The sequence below is a fragment of the Orbicella faveolata genome, unplaced genomic scaffold, assembly GCF_042242905.1.
Source record: "Orbicella faveolata isolate gen_17 unplaced genomic scaffold, um_ofav_v1 contig_35, whole genome shotgun sequence".
NCBI lineage: Eukaryota > Metazoa > Cnidaria > Anthozoa > Scleractinia > Merulinidae > Orbicella > Orbicella faveolata.
Window position 1 is genome coordinate 5,100,001 of NW_028301564.1, and position 15,847 is coordinate 5,115,847.

The following is a 15,847-nucleotide window of genomic DNA, read 5'->3' on the forward strand; positions in this document are numbered from 1 at the left end:
ACTTAAAAATGCCATATTTCATTTATTTTTGTGATATGGACAAAATTTTTTCAGGTTTCAACTCCCCTTGATGTGGTTTTTCGAACACATTGTAAAAAATGTGCATATTAAAAACTTAAAAAGTGGCAAAAAACATGACGTCATCACTGTGACGTCACAACTTTGACATTTACTGACATTTTTCACGTAAATATAATTGGCAATAGGTCTCCTGCTCATCTGCCACGTTTGGTGTAGAAAGAGTCAATACTTTTTAAGTAATGCGAAATAATGTGAAATACCCAAGAACTGAAGAAACATTTGGGGGGTGGTTTGGCCCCTACGTGTAGTCTTCCTGGTCTTCAGAAATGCTTCTCTTGAGATCTTGTTATTTGGAATCGACGTAATTCAAAATATTTTCTTGCGACTTCTCCAAAATTTCAATCAGCTCTTCTTTCTCATTAATTACGAAAACACGAACGCAGGAAAGCGAGACCGAGATGAAAGACCTTGTCTTTCACGCCTGATATTTATACACCCGCCAAAATACGCCACAAACCAACGCATATACAAACATAGATATCGATGAGAGCATATTTTCCTGCTAATTCCGCTGTAAAACGCAGGAAAATACTATTTCCTGTAGAACATTGAAAAGGGGAGAGAAGGTGGCTCTCGATGTAAACCGGATTTGAAATGGAATAAGTGAAATATTGCAATTAGCACTCGATTCAGTCAACTGTCTCAACTACTTTACTTTCCATTGTAGTTTAAATATTCCATTTTTCCTGCCAAAAGACTTGGAAAAAAACGCATGGGACATTTTTTGTTTAATACTTTTTGTTAATATCTGTTAGAAAATTCTTAATTTCCCGCCAGAAGACTTAGAAAAATACGGCGCCTAAAATACGCATGCGCTATTTTTTTTTAATTGGTCATTAAATTCTAAGCTAATTGTTATACTTAACTTAATAGCCAATGAATACAATATTTTATTCAGGTGTGTATTTCTTTTGTAATCTTTGTTAAGTAAATAAAATATTTTAAACAGTAAATATATACTATACCTCACTTTTTGTATAGTTTATAATCCTTGGTCAAACGGCGCATGATAGGCTATGATAGTTGATGATAGTCGGTTAAAATTCGGGGAAAATCATTCAACTATCATTGAAAATCATGCACCGTTTGGCCAGACTAGATGTCTATCCCTCTCGAGCTCCTTCATGTTAAAAAAATTCATTTAAACCTTCAAACATACAATGAATGATATCACACGATTTGTTCATCCTCATGTGCCATACTTAAAGACACGCCGAAAAGGTCTGGACTAAAAAGCTTGAAAAAATAACTGACTTTTGATAAGCCTTGTATCTCGTAAAAAAAAGTCACGTAGGGGCCAAACCACCCCCCTAATGTTTCATGAAGGCTATATTTGCTTGGTTTATATATTTCTGAACCAAGTTTGGCAGATGACCTTTCTTTGTTCTCCAGTTTATTTTAATTTGGAAGTTGTGACAAAATGTCAGATTATGACGTCATAATTAATGACGTCACCGAAACGTGCTATAATTTTTTGTAAAATCTGAGTAAAGATTATGTCACTGGAAAGGCCTTGACTTGAGGAATAAAATGCCGGAAACCGTTTTTTGCTATGATGATTATTTTTTGAGATATGGTAAATTGAATATTTTTTTGTTGTCTCCCCCGGAATTTGCTTAACCATACTGTCCTTCTTAATTCAGTCTCTCTGGTTTATTTTTTTCAGTTTTATTCTAGGAAGGCTAATAATCTAGAAAAATAGAAAGCTTGATGTTGTCAAAAATCGTATGGTTTTAGAAATTTGATTTTCGGCTTTGTTAGGATGGTATTAACAGTAAAAAAACGGGTGACGTCACAGGTTATGACGTAACAAAACTAATTTTAACGCAATAACACTAGAGGGATAATTTTTTATTCCGATTTTCTTCTTTATTTTTGCTTCAGACATCTGGCACATCACATGTGCAACATAGCTGCATTTGCTGGAACAAAATTATGGCTCCAATTTGGGGATTTTTCTCAAGGGGGGGACCCCATATTTTGCAGAGTTATTTTTCATACTTAAAAATGCCATATTTCATTTATTTTTGTGATATGGACAAAATTTTTTCAGGTTTCAACTCCCCTTGATGTGGTCTTTCGAACACATTGTAAAAAATGTGCATATTAAAAACTTCAAAAGTGGCAAAAAACATGACGTCATCACTGTGACGTCACAACTTTGACATTTACTGATATTTTTCCGGTAAATATAATTGGCAATAGGTCTCCTGCTCATCTGCCAAGTTTGGTGTAGAATGAGTCAATACTTTTTAAGCAATGCGAAATAATGTGAAATACCCAAGAACTAACGAAACATTTGGGGGGTGGTTTGGCCCCTACGTGAATATGTATATTTATTAAGTCCTCGAGTTTCACGCACGAAGCGATCATCAGACTGATGATCGCTTCGTGCGTGAAACTCGAGTAACTGTCCGTACGGTCTCTATCTTTAATTATAGTATTCCGCTCTGCATGTATTTGCATCGAGCACTTCTACGATTGTGAGAAACCTTTTACATTTTTCTTTATATTTATGAAGTCCATTGTTAATTCTTATTTTCGTGAAGTTTCATGTTCAATTTTCTCTCGTTTGTCTCAAAGTTTTCCCATATTGGTTGTTAGCTTAAAAAGGGGGGGGAGGGTCATGGCAGAGGCAAGGGATGGCATTTAGGGATTCTACGGGTAACCAGGTTTGGATCCTGCTCTTTAAAAGCGTTTCTACTGCTAGCTTAGCCCAGGCGAAAAAAAGCAAGAAGATAGATGAAGTGTTTTTAGTCACTATAAACGCTTGAAGATAATTTTAGATCCATATTTCAGCTGAAAATAAAATATCGTAAGTCCTCGAATTAGCGCCCCCCCCCCCGCCCTCGAATAAATGCCCCCTTCGAATAAGCGCCCCTCCTATCAGCCAAAATTTAAAATAAGCGCCCCCTCTCTAATAAGCGCCTCCTCCCCTCCCCTCCCCCCATTTTGTGGACGAGTAATTAGACAACAAAGGATGTATTGTTTTGGTCGTGTTTAATCACTCTCATCCATCCTTTTTATACAGTCATTAGTAATTTACATCTTTACAATACAAGAAACATATTTCTTTTCCTCTAAGTTGCATCCTACAATTTCTTGTTTCAGTTTGTAAACACGTTCAGTTTAGAAAAAAATTACCAGCAGTAACGGTGCAGCGATTTAAATTTTAGGATCAGCTTTTTATGTCGATAAACAGCTGCAGTTGTTGTTTACGCGCAGATGATATGATGTATTAAAAAAATGATCATGTCAGGCTACGATTTGATAAAAATTAAATAAGGGCCCCCCCCCCCCCTCGAATAAGCGTCCCCCGTCTCCTCCTAAATTTGAATTAAGCGCCCAAGCGCTAATTCCAGGATTTACGGCAGTAAAGGTAGTCTACACGAAGAAAGGCGTTTGAAAAAAGTAGCCCCTGTCCACACAGTAGTGATCTTGACATCGAACTGCATTGTAGTGAAGATAAAACCTGTCACCCACGCAGAATCTGTAGCGACAGACTTGACAAGCGAAGCAGTCGAGATGATACACATGTTCACGAGCCCGCATGACCATTTCCAGCGGCGGTATTGTTTTCAAGCATCGGGAGCAAATTCCCGTGGCACCAAATAACCTGAAAACAGAAGAAATTTAGTAAAACTGATAAAGGTAAACGGATATTCTTCGCAGAATGCAGGAAGTATTGTTTTGTTGTTGTCGTTTTGTGGTGGTGATTGTACCTAGCTACTCGTAGCTCTTTGGTGTATATCGGTGGTGTATCAAGTGAGTTTGGTCGAGCCATGGTTCGTATTTTGGCAACATGTGCAAGGTTCAACCAAAATACCCATGGTGAGACCAAATGAACCAGATATGCCGCTGAACCGTACCAAAAAGGTAGGATGGTTTGGCCATCCGTAATTTCCGCTACATCAGGCCAGTGACTTGATATCACAGAACATCGACACAGTAATCACAGCGTCCATGGCTAATTACGATTTTAAGTAAGGTACTAGCCAAATTTGGCCACGCGGTACAACTGTACAAGACAATTATCTCCTGTATTAAGATCCGAAAATTGAAACACGTACGTGGCATTTGCTGTTCCCATGCTATTGACCCAAGAAAGTATAACAAAAAACCTCACTTGACCACTACAGAAATTGATAGCGTTATATTCAAGGCCAAGGTTTTAGTCACGCAAGGGGGACTGCCGAACATTAAGATTTTGTTACAAAACGACTTTGAGGATAATAACACTACTGTAGCACTTTTTGACTTCAAACTTTGTTTAACTTTCGTTACACTTTAAAAAAGCTACTGGTACTAGAAGCCGTGGTATAATATTTCCAAGGTTATTTCATCATAGCGTCCTGTGTAGCTTCGCTTATGGAGAGAAGAAGTTTTGGGAATATCCCACAGGAGTAAGCTTACAGCTGGAATAACACTAATGGCAGCTGTGTCACCGCATGTTCAGTGTGTATTATTAAGCGTCACTCATGCTACATTTTACAGTCAGTGCCATTCGAAAATCGTAACTGCCATTATTATTTATTTTTGTTATCAAATATGAGGAAAGTTACCACCGCATCGGATCGTGAAAGCTCAAAAGAGTACAGTAACGTTTGAAAGATTTTCATAAACTTTTCTGCCAAACCTATCAACAAAAGTCACGTACGACTAAGACATGAATGTATTGTTAAAAACACTTTCTGACGTTGTTTCGTCCCTCGAACTTCCTACGACCAAGTGTTCAAAATTTAGTATATGTTAGTGACTGACCCATAGCTTTCCACGAGAAAACTTAAAGAAAACGAATTGCGTTTTTCTTTCACGCAAAAAATAAAAGTATTTCGCTGCAGGCTTGACCCAGTAAGTATCTTTTTATTAAGTTCACAGTTTACTTCTCCTATGCTGCTAATAGATGGTAAACAATTAATAATACTGAATAAGTAAAGAATATAACTTGGTGAGCAATATTAGATGAGGCCTAAAAGAATACAGGGCCTTACCGAAACATCATAAAATCTATAGCCAAGAGGTAATAAATGAAACGCATCTCATTTGTTCGAAGCTTTAAATTATTGTTTACAAAATAATTATGCGCCAGTATAAAAGTCAAGACAAATGAAATTGAGGCAAGGTTAAAATACCATTCCGCGACAAAGCATTTCAGAACGCTAATATCAACTTGAACCAAAATATCTTGATCTAGTCACCATACAAATAACAGCATATGCTTCATAGACAAGCCATCATGGTAAAAGTTGTAAATAAAGCACTAACGCAGACCAAAGTATGTTTCGATACGAACACGAAATTACATATTATTCCTTTTAGAGTCTGTTTTCTAGTTGCCCGGTCTGAATAAGGTGAGTTTCACTCCAGACAAGTTTACAAAGGAAACAAATAAAACGTATTCAAATAGTTTGGTGAAATGCTCTAATAGTCAAAACAGCGCGTTTATTGCCGAGGACGCTTGCAACACATTTCAAGGGGTCCGAACACAACTGTTCGTTGCTATAGAACATTCATTATGTTGTGAGAAGTTCGGTTATAAAATCGATTTTAAATTGATTATAATTCACAACTATCTCATGCAGCTTTACCGGAAAGGATAAGCTTGAAATCTTTGCATTTTATCTAGGCTTAATCTTCAGAGAAGACTTGACAAGTTTTCTCCGACGTTTAAATTTTTCTAAAACATTAAAACAAAAAGACTCAAAATGTTTGTTTTCTCCATTCTAAACCGAGAAACCTTAATTTTAAAGGATGCAAGGAAACTGCTATATCGACATACTGTGCAGGCAGATTTCGTGATCTTGAGTCTTAAGCTACAACGTCCTCCCACGTGAAATCTGTTTCTTATAATTCGTCGAAGCTTAGCGAGCTAAAAAAATAAATTATTCAAGAGCTGCTATCAGGGATTGTCTAACAATTCTTGATTTTTTCCAGAAATATTAACAAAACCTATTACCTTAGGTAGCTACTAAAGATTTAACTCGGTGGAATTTACTCCTAGAAAACAGGCTTTCTCTTATAAAAGTAGAGTTGGGATTGTATAATGATGCAGGTAGACAATAGTGTCTGGTTTAAAAGCATTTCTGGTCGGATAAACATAAATTTCATTAATTCATGTTAACAAGGTATGCAGGGCTCTGAAAGTTGTTTGGGTTTGAAAAACCTTTAATCTTATTAAAATGAAATATATTCCTCAACAAGTTCAGGCCCAGCCGCACGGAATTGAGATTCCAGTCTAAGCCCCAAAATCTTTATATTGTATTTAACCGTGGTGAGTTTATTATGGACATAAACACTATGAATAAATAATATCACAAAGAAAAAGAGAAGACATTACTGAAATTGCAATCAAGAATAAAAGGGGTCTAAAATGTTATTTGCTTTTACAGGATTTGATTTATTTTATAGAATGTTAGTCTTTCATTTATAAATCAGTTGGCTAGCTGAATTAGTCAGTTTGTTTGTCACTGGTTTTGCAGGTATTTCAGCATGTCTGTGCCAGACACCCGACAGCTTGAATATCTGCATGGCTGGTCTGTCCCTAAAGCTGTACGGGAAATGTCACAGTGTCGTTTTACGTCAAGCTTGATATGTTTTTGCCTTACCTTGTCAAATTAAAATCAAGGTCAGATTTTTACCTTTATAAAAACAACAAAAGACTCACCTGATGTAGTCTCGTTTACAAAGTATTAAATCTCCTTTGTGGTAAAACTTGAAGCTCAAGTCAGCCAGCTGTGTGTTGCAGTAGGAACATTTCAGACACTCTTCATGCCAAAATTGGTCCAAAGCTCGCAGCAAAAACTTCCCTTCGATCTTTTTCTCACAATGAGCACAGATTTTCAGTTCTCTGGGCTTCTCCTCCCCCTCCTTTTTGCCCTCTTTGTCTTTGTCTTCTACAATTGAGAAACCGCTCATTAAAGCGTTATTTAGTTCTCGAAGACACACGAGAAGCACACGCGTGTCTGTGCAACCTCGTATCATTCACGAAAGATTCAGGATGATCATTTTAAGCAAATAAAGTTTCCTTTCCAAAATTGTGCAACAAAATAAAACAATATTTTTGGGAGATTATGTTATTTGGTTGAATTGGCACTTAGAGGTTTTTTGGCAATAAATTTGTTGAGGACAGTTAAAAAGTCCACTGTTTAAGCTATTGGATAATTCACCATACAAATAATGGCTTCAATATTAGTTCTGAGGGCAGGCAAACAGCAGCTTAATCAGTCTATGCCACGGAGTCAATGGATATATCGGGCCTAACCAGCGGATAAAATTTAACAACACCTTCGCTTATTCAGAGGATGAATGTTATCCGCTGAATAGAGATTTATCTAAATCGGTCATCCACTAAGTTTAAACAGCACGTCCTTGAAACTTCCTGAATCGAAAACTTCGTGAATCAGTTAAAAATCTGAGTTCCAAATATGCGTGGTGACCCCGGCATTTTGAACCCACACTACAAGAAATTACGAAGGCCTTTATATTCTCGAGCATTATGTAAAGCCCCTGAACTCTTAGCTATATAAGAAAAGCAAAAGGGCTAGACAGGGATTAAAATATTGTAAGATTGTTGTCTTACCCATGTTCGGACATGTAATTCGGCACAACCTGTGTTGAAGAGAGAACGTTTCAGCTGTACACTTGAATACTCGGACACTGAGAAAGTGAACTTAAGATTACCAAGGTGTACTTCAGTGCTTTAAATCGGCTTTGGATTTTTGCGGATCGAGTTTCTTGACGCAAAATCCTGTGGGTTTCGATGATCAAAGGTCCTGATTCAACAATACCCTCTCGAGACGAATTCCGAGCGCGTGGCAAGTCTGAATGAGCAGTTTTAACCCCTCAGCTGTCTTCTGGGTTTGGCGAACATGCACACGAATAAAATAAACGCTTATCATGCCAAGGAAAGTTATGAAGTTTTCAAAACAACTTTGTGTCATTCATGCTCTATCTTACAGGAAACATTTCCGGGAGTTCAAAGGAGTAGTGTGTTTTTTTACATCCAGAGATATAATCCAAGGATAGTGGAGAGGATGCTCTTCCGGCGAAGAGCAGTAATTTGACAATGCAATCAGTGCAAAGCCCTGCAATGTTGTACACGTATCAAATGCAAAACAAAACAAACAACTGGCCACGTTATGCGCGTCTTAGTTTAGTCAAACTAATAAATCTAACATAGCTTGCATCAGAGAAGGGTGTGCGAATCCCTTTCAGCTGTGATAGAGATGAGAAGCATATTTCTCTTCAAAGTGATTTGTACAAGTTTTTGCACTTTAATTTAACCAACAAATAAACAATAAGAAATGTATAGACCGCCGTTGGATGTCGACCTTTGCTAAATACCGTCATGCATGCTTTTGATTCAGAAGGAATTTAAATTGTTTCATCAAAAGCAAGCTAAGTTACATTCAGAATATTTTTTTTGTTTGTTTGTTTTTTTTTTTAACAAGAAAAGGCTGGCGGCCAAGGTCGACACAGTAACCTCTGATGACAGAAAATTCAATACCGTCGGTCATGGTGCCACCAATAAAATGAAACATTTTTAGATCCTATTCATGATCAAGTTATGTTTCTGACTTTAGGTAGATACATTGTTCAAGAGGCATGAGCTGTATTGCAAAGCAGCGAAGGTTTTTCAAGTAACGTTCGCACGGACAGAAGATGCAATGACTGAAGTGAAGTCGCTATCTACTTCTTTCAGTTTTCAATGTTTTCGTCTAAGGCATGGAGATGATTTTATAAAGCTACTGGTGACACGGAGGTAGGGGTACACCCCCCCCCCCCTCCCTCTATAGAAGCGAAATAGCGTGTGCACATGCAGCAGCAAGGGTATGCCTTTCAAATGGGCTGAAGTCATTGGGAATATATTTTGATCATTTTGGTAATCAGGTAATTAGCCATCTTGCTTAGTACCTTATTAAAGGAAATTAACGCTCGTGTTAATTAACGTATTTGAAATTAACGCGACTTAAATTAACGCGAATTGAAGGTAAATTTGCTTCCCAATAACGGAAATTAACGCGAGAGAGGGGGCAAAATTTTAAAATGAGGGAATTAACGCGTCTGCTACACCACACAAAAGAAAGAATTTGTTGAGAACAGGAACCAATTCATTTTAACACTGTAAAGCTGACAGCGAACACGAACAAAGTTCAGTTGAAGTACAGTAAACGATTTACTAATGTGAAAGATTGATGTGAAACGTAAAGTGCACGAATACAATTTATTGTTTGGTTGTGTCAAGAATGTCTGGAGTGTGTCAAAGATTTGGGGACAAATAATGGCTAATTAACGTCGAGGAATTTAACGCGCAACTTAATTAACAGCGCGGACATTTACATTAAAATAAATTAACGCGACTTAAATTATCGCGAATTTTTGAAATTCGCCTTAATTTCATGAAGTGTTAATTTCCTATAATTAATAAGGTATACTGTAACTGTAACCATATTTGTAATGAGAAATATAGATTTAGTTTTGTTGTTGTTAGTTGAAACATTTTTTTTTTTCTATTAACATCCGGCGGTGAGTTCGAAGGCCCTTCTCAATGTCATTTCTGGTCAGCTGACGAGTATCAATTTTAGGGGGCTGAAATACAGTATCTATTTTTGGGTCAGGTCTGATATAAGGCATCGATATCATATATTTTGGCCTGAAATTGGGTAAAGACAAGAGACGACCCTTGGTAACAGTTACTAGAACACGCGTTGCACACCGCCTTCCCAATAATTACGGGTAGTATTCCCCTCTCCCGAGAGCTAGTTGATTCTTGAAATCTATATAAAGGTTTTCTGCAGGGTCTGACACATTCAATGGACAGTGTGATGCATGTCACTGAGGAAAACCACAATAATACTTAACGTGCGAGATTGTCTAGCAATCAATCAATTGTGACTGGAGAGTTTCTCACTGCTCTACCGGTTAAAAATTTGACATCTAAATCAGGATACCCTTGAAGGCAATAGATCATTTTCTAACGTTCCGCTTTGATAACGTCTCTTTGTAAACATCTGATCGTCAGAGATGAACCAGCTGCCGACAGGACAATTTAAGGTCGCTATAAATCGTTTGATGGACATTTGATTTCCCCTAACAATAACAGGAATTTGACAAGTAAACAGAAGACAACGAAATAATGACGCGATGTACCACCAGAACTATCACCAAAAAAATGTTCTCAGTGACGGCAAATGTAGCTGGGGAAAATATTAGGAGAATATAGCCCCCGCTCTTCCAGTCATTGTGAGGAGCTCGCTTCGTAGGGGATATGTCATCAGAAAGACTTCGTGCGATATTAATAGCAAGTAAATATTACTACTTTATTTGACCTCAGTTGTACTTTCCCGTCCTTCTAGTTTAGATATGCTAATTAGCTACTGCGACTCGTGCTTTGAGCCTTCTTCAACGTTTTATAAATTCATTTGTCACTGTAAATAGCGATGTAAGGGCAGCTAGATCGGGATTCTCTCTGCCTAAAAACTGATGTATTTGTCTCGTGAGTAGTTTCAGACTTCCTTTTATCTGAAATTGCTGGAAAAGAATTGTAATCAAATTTTACAAAATGTTTTGCTCTGTTAAGAACTCATGTGACAAATTTCCGGTCAACACCTGAGGTCTTTTATTTATTTTTTTTAAATGTATTTCCGCCGCATTTTTTGTGTTATGAGCTTACAATGAATTTGTTATATAATGGCTGGGGAAATGAGATATGTGCAGGCCCGCAAATGATCCCCGTACCGCAAATGATCCCCAAATTGTACCGCAAATGATCCCAGGATCGGAAAAGATCCCCAAACTGTAACGTAAATGATCCCGGGTCGGAAATGGCCACCTCGCCATAAAATTTGGAAATGTGAGGACTCAGGAATTTGGACAGAGGATTTAACATTTATGCAATCGCTTTTTTATTACTGTGAAACTCAGAAAACCGTGAACATTTGGATTTGATTCTAAAAGGTTAATTTGGTACAACACTAATCACAATAAAATTCACAGGACACGCGAGAAAACCTCAAAACCACAACCAATAGGGCACGTTCGATATATCAATATTCTAACATCGATCCGAAGCCTTCCGGTCAAAATTGCAAATAAGTTTCCTTTGTCTTTCAATTCCCAAAAGAGACTTGGATACAAAGAAAACACCACCAAACATAGAACATTGTCCTGAAAACCCGAGAGCCATGTTAGAATACTGATATATCGAACGTGGCTTATTACCGCTGGTGTTTGCGGTTTAGTTTTCTCACGCTTAATTGGCTTTTTCCTTGCTACACAATGATAATCCTTAAGTATTTCTGGTATTCACGATTTTCTGAATTTCACAGTAATAATACAATATTTTGATACAACACTTACTACACGAAACGCAAGAAAATGTGCAGTATGATCGATTTGAATGCTAATCGTATCTGCAACAAAATTCTTTATTCTTCTCCGCGCGCCTATTTGTCACGATCGCGTGGGTGTCCAATTACAGGTATCCAATTTGAACTTTTTGTAATTGGACACCTGTAATTGGATACCCACGTGATTCGCACGTCAATCACGCGCGCTTTAATGGCTTCCTTTGCACTGTTTCCTGCAGTTTTCAAAGCTTTTGAAAAGCGTTACAGACGTTTTCACTCAAAAGAATTTCTCAAAAAACATTTTTAATACCGGAATTTATTACATATACGATTAATTAGTATTTGGACCTTGTGCCGTAATCGTGCTCGTAATTTCAGATCGGTCTCGCGCTTCCCGCTCGTCCGATTTTGAAATTTCTCGCCCGATTACTCCCTGAATTGTACTCCACACGGTCCAATCACTATTACAAATTTCACAACTTTAAAAATGATATCCAGCGTCACGAAATCCTGTGTTGGAAATTTGTAGTTTAGCTAGATCCTTCCCTGAATGACTTCATTGGGTCCGGCCCTGAGATGTATGATGACACAGGATGTTCACTATATCCTCACATTTGGAAACAACTGAGAACTCCCAAGTGGATTGACTACATTTTTACCACGGTAACTAGCACGAAGGAATCTTAGAAACCTTCGTGGGAGCCCGTGGCTATCTAGAACGCAAAAATTAGAAGTGTACAGGGAAAAATTCTAAGCGGTTAATTAGATGGCAGAGGCATCTTCGAAGATTCATGTTTCTTTTTGCAGTGCGTTTCCTAAACGAAAAATTTATGCAGTCGACACATGTCAATTTAGTATTTTGCGCAGTATGTTGAATGTTTTTTATTGCTGCTTTTATGCTTGAGGTATTTGTTTTTTCTTCACCTAGGATAATTTAGAAAATATGTATCCATCCATACACTTTTCATGGAGTCCACGCCATTCCGAACTTTTTGGGATGGAATCAGTTCCGGTCCCGGGATCACTTGCGGTACAGTTTGGGGATCATTTGCGGTACGGGAACATTTGCTGGCCGGGATCATTTGCGGCCTGTACAGATAAACAAGTCTTTAAAAAAAAAGTCAACTTGTGGATCAAGTTACAGAAAATTAGACGGACGGGCCGGAAAGTGAAATATCCTTCAGTTACCAAGGCTGAAACAATATGATAGCTGCCGGCAGACAAGATGACTTACCAATTTCGCCAAGTAAAATTAAAGTTAACTAAACAAAGACGAAAAAGGTGAAGACAAAACGTGGAGCAAAGTACAGTATCGTGAATTGCACATGAGTGAGCTTTCGATCCAGAATTTGAAAACGTCCGACGACGATTTCAATCTCGTGTGCGAAATTCAAACTGACGTCGACAAGTGAAGAAATGTACCTTAGCCAGTTGAGCTACTTAGTGCATCTTGGCCACCAAATCATAATTTGCTTAAGAATCTACATTCACGTAGCTTTCTACTGACGTATTGAAAGTAGAATTATGCGCAGATATGCTACAGAAAACAAGTTTTTATAACATAATATTTGAAAGATGGGTGGATCGTGTCGCAATTTGATGGTAATTTCGGTTTTAAACGGCACGTTTTTTTGGCTATTTATCGTATCATGGCCTCTAAATATTGACGTCCTGCGGAATCTGCATTCACTTAGCTTTAAAATGGTGTAGTTAACTTAGAAATCTTTGGAGATGTATGGAAAAAAAAAATATTTGCATGAGTCGGTTTACCGATCCTGTGAAGTTAAAAGATAACTGGATCGTGTTGTAGTTCCACGGAAGGTAGAGTGAAACACAGCATGATCTTTTAGCTGTTTGACGTATCGTGGCTTGTAAATCATTACGTACTGCGGAATCTACATTCACCTAGCTTTCAAATGGCGCGTTTAACTTAGACATCTGTGGAGATGTAGTGGGAATAAATTATTTACATGACTCAGTTAGCCCGGTGACTTGTTGAAAGATAAATGGATCGTGTTGCAATTCGACGGAAGGTAGTGTGAAAATACGGCATCATGTTTTAGTTGTTAACGTACCGTGGCCTCTAAATTATTACGTTCTGCGGAATCTACATTCACCTAGCTTTCAAATGGCATTTAACGTAGAAATCCGTGGAGATGTAGAGGAGAAATAAAATATTCACATGAGTCGGTTAGCACTGGTGAATCTATGATTCACTTGTATAGCAAAGTGCATGACCACTATAAATAAGATTTACATTTTTACATTTTTTCATGAACTTGTCTTGATCACGCTACGGCCCGACAGACTGGAAATGCGGCACGAGTTATAGTTCGAATTCGTCTGTATCCGTCTTTAAACATACACTCAAAACGTTTCTTTTTAAAAAAAAAAAAGCCTTTTTGTAATCAGTTTATTTTAGACTAACGTTTTTAATTTTTAAATTAATTTTTTAGATTTTCGCTGACAAGTATTGTAAATTAAGCGCCTTTGAACATTAGGATACTGGCGCTATAGAAATTTTTTATTCTTATTTTATTATTACAAATAAACTCAAACAGACCCTTCCCTTGGCTACAAACTATCACATTACGTTAGAAATTTCCACTAAAACCCGTTTATTCTAGCCGATATGGGAAAGCAGTTTTCGACATGCGCAGCTCGTGATACTGTCCCTTTTCAACCTGTTTAAGCTTAGGTGTGAATAGAATTTGGTGGAAGCCTTTAAAAATTACCTGATTAATTTATTGTTCGTAGTATGAATTTAATTTTTTTTTTTTCCTGGCCTATTTTTGGGGCTATTCATGTCCCCGACAATTTTCTGAAGGCAGTTGAATCTTGGAATAATTACAGCTATAGAAACTTAAAAGCGACGTCTTAAACTTAAGGTATATATTTCGCTAGCTGGGTCATAGCAGAACCGGCCGCATTGTGAGTTGACGAAAAAAAGAATTCCCATTCCAAAAATGGACTCTCTACAGGCCTAGTTTAAAGTAAAAAGCTAAGGAGTTTAGAAACTGGTCCTGGTCTTTTTTCCCATTTCTCTTGCCTCTACTAGCAAGATTTAAAAATATTCAAAAAAGATTTTTACAGTACGTTTGAATCGAAGACGTCTCGACTTCTAACATTTATTGTGGTTTTTCCATTTGTGCTTTATCAACTGGTATCAACGCTTTATCTTCAAAACGTTCCTTGAAATTTATTTTAAAAAAAGATAAAGGCTATGAAGTGTCTTACTGGTAAACTAAAAGGATCACGAATTAATTTCTCTGTTGATCACCATCATAGTTTTTTTAACTTTAAAATTCATTTAAAGTTCTTTACTGTTAGAGCTCTCCTTAAAGCAATATACGAAAAAAAAAAATTGATCCCGGAGGTAAAAATATTGCCTGCTGGTGTCTTTTCCTGTCTGTATTATCTATATTCTATTAATGCCATTCTTATGAAATATAAAGCAACAATGGTCGTTCAAAGATCCAATCAGCTTTAGCTTCGTAACTGGGTATTACATTCATACAGGAAATAAAACAAAGTATGGAGTTTACCACAGTTTATTGCAGCGGAAACCCAGAGAAGGATAACTGATAAATAGCATAGAAATTCGATAGAAAACACGGAGAGTTTACTGAAATTATTCAGAGGGGTTTTATTAACTTTATTGATAGTCCAGGGCCTTGAGTAAAAACGGTCTTCCTCAGAGAAAGAGCTAAATTTTAATACTAATATTTACCTTGTAGGTAATCTGCAGAAATGGCTGAATTTGTAAAAATATTTTATTGAGCTAGCTTTTTCGGTCTGCATTATGGAATATTTAGGAAAAAGAACGTGACTAATGTTTCTTCAATGCATGCAAACCGCACAAACTATAGCTAGTTCAATTAAAATCGAAAGGTCGTAATTTCAAATTAGTTTAACCATAGAAAATTTCCTAAAAATTTGCTATAACATATATTTCATTTGCTCTTTTACGTTTTCAAGTTTACCGAAATTAAGCTTAATTAAGTTGTAGATTGGTTTAGAGTTTAAATTAAAACGACTTACGAAAAAAAGAAAGAGTCTTGTTCCTTTTGTCAAATGACAATTACGACAGGGGTTCCCACGACTTCGAAAAACTAATTCCACTTATTGACTTTCTTGTTTAGTTACTGCAACTAATTACGCTTACAATGAACACAAGAAATTGTGCCAAATTTGAGCCAAAAGGGGGATTATTTACATGTATCTCTGTTTAACAACAGAGAACAGAGAGGGAGTTACGAAAAATGAGCTCATTACGTGTTCTTTCCGTACTCAAAATGATCTCCTCTTCCTGTTACAAGAGCAAAGCTGAAAGCAAGGCAGAATGATTGATATTCACAATGGGCATAATTAAAAGTTCAAGATCAAAAAATCAGTTGCAATATCAATGAATGCGAATC

At 37.1% G+C, this 15,847-nt stretch overlaps 1 protein-coding gene across 2 annotated transcripts; it reads right to left on the bottom strand.

The window, feature by feature from the left end:
* Nucleotides 1-3,064: 3,064 nt before the first annotated feature.
* LOC110055096 (LIM domain only protein 3-like) lies at nt 3,065-8,008 on the bottom strand. Of its 2 annotated transcripts, XM_020761475.2 has the most exons (3): nt 7,661-8,008; nt 6,746-6,974; nt 3,065-3,697 (listed from the first exon to the last, which is right to left on the bottom strand). In XM_020761475.2, exons 1-3 carry the CDS (start codon nt 7,662-7,664, stop codon nt 3,466-3,468), a joined length of 465 nt encoding a protein of 154 aa, XP_020617134.1. In that variant the 5' UTR covers nt 7,665-8,008; the 3' UTR covers nt 3,065-3,465. The 2 variants fall into 2 exon arrangements, with proteins under 2 accessions (XP_020617134.1, XP_089130131.1); XM_089274005.1 differs by lacking the exon at nt 7,661-8,008 and having other exon boundaries at nt 6,746-6,996.
* Between the last annotated feature and the right edge of the window lie 7,839 nt (nt 8,009-15,847).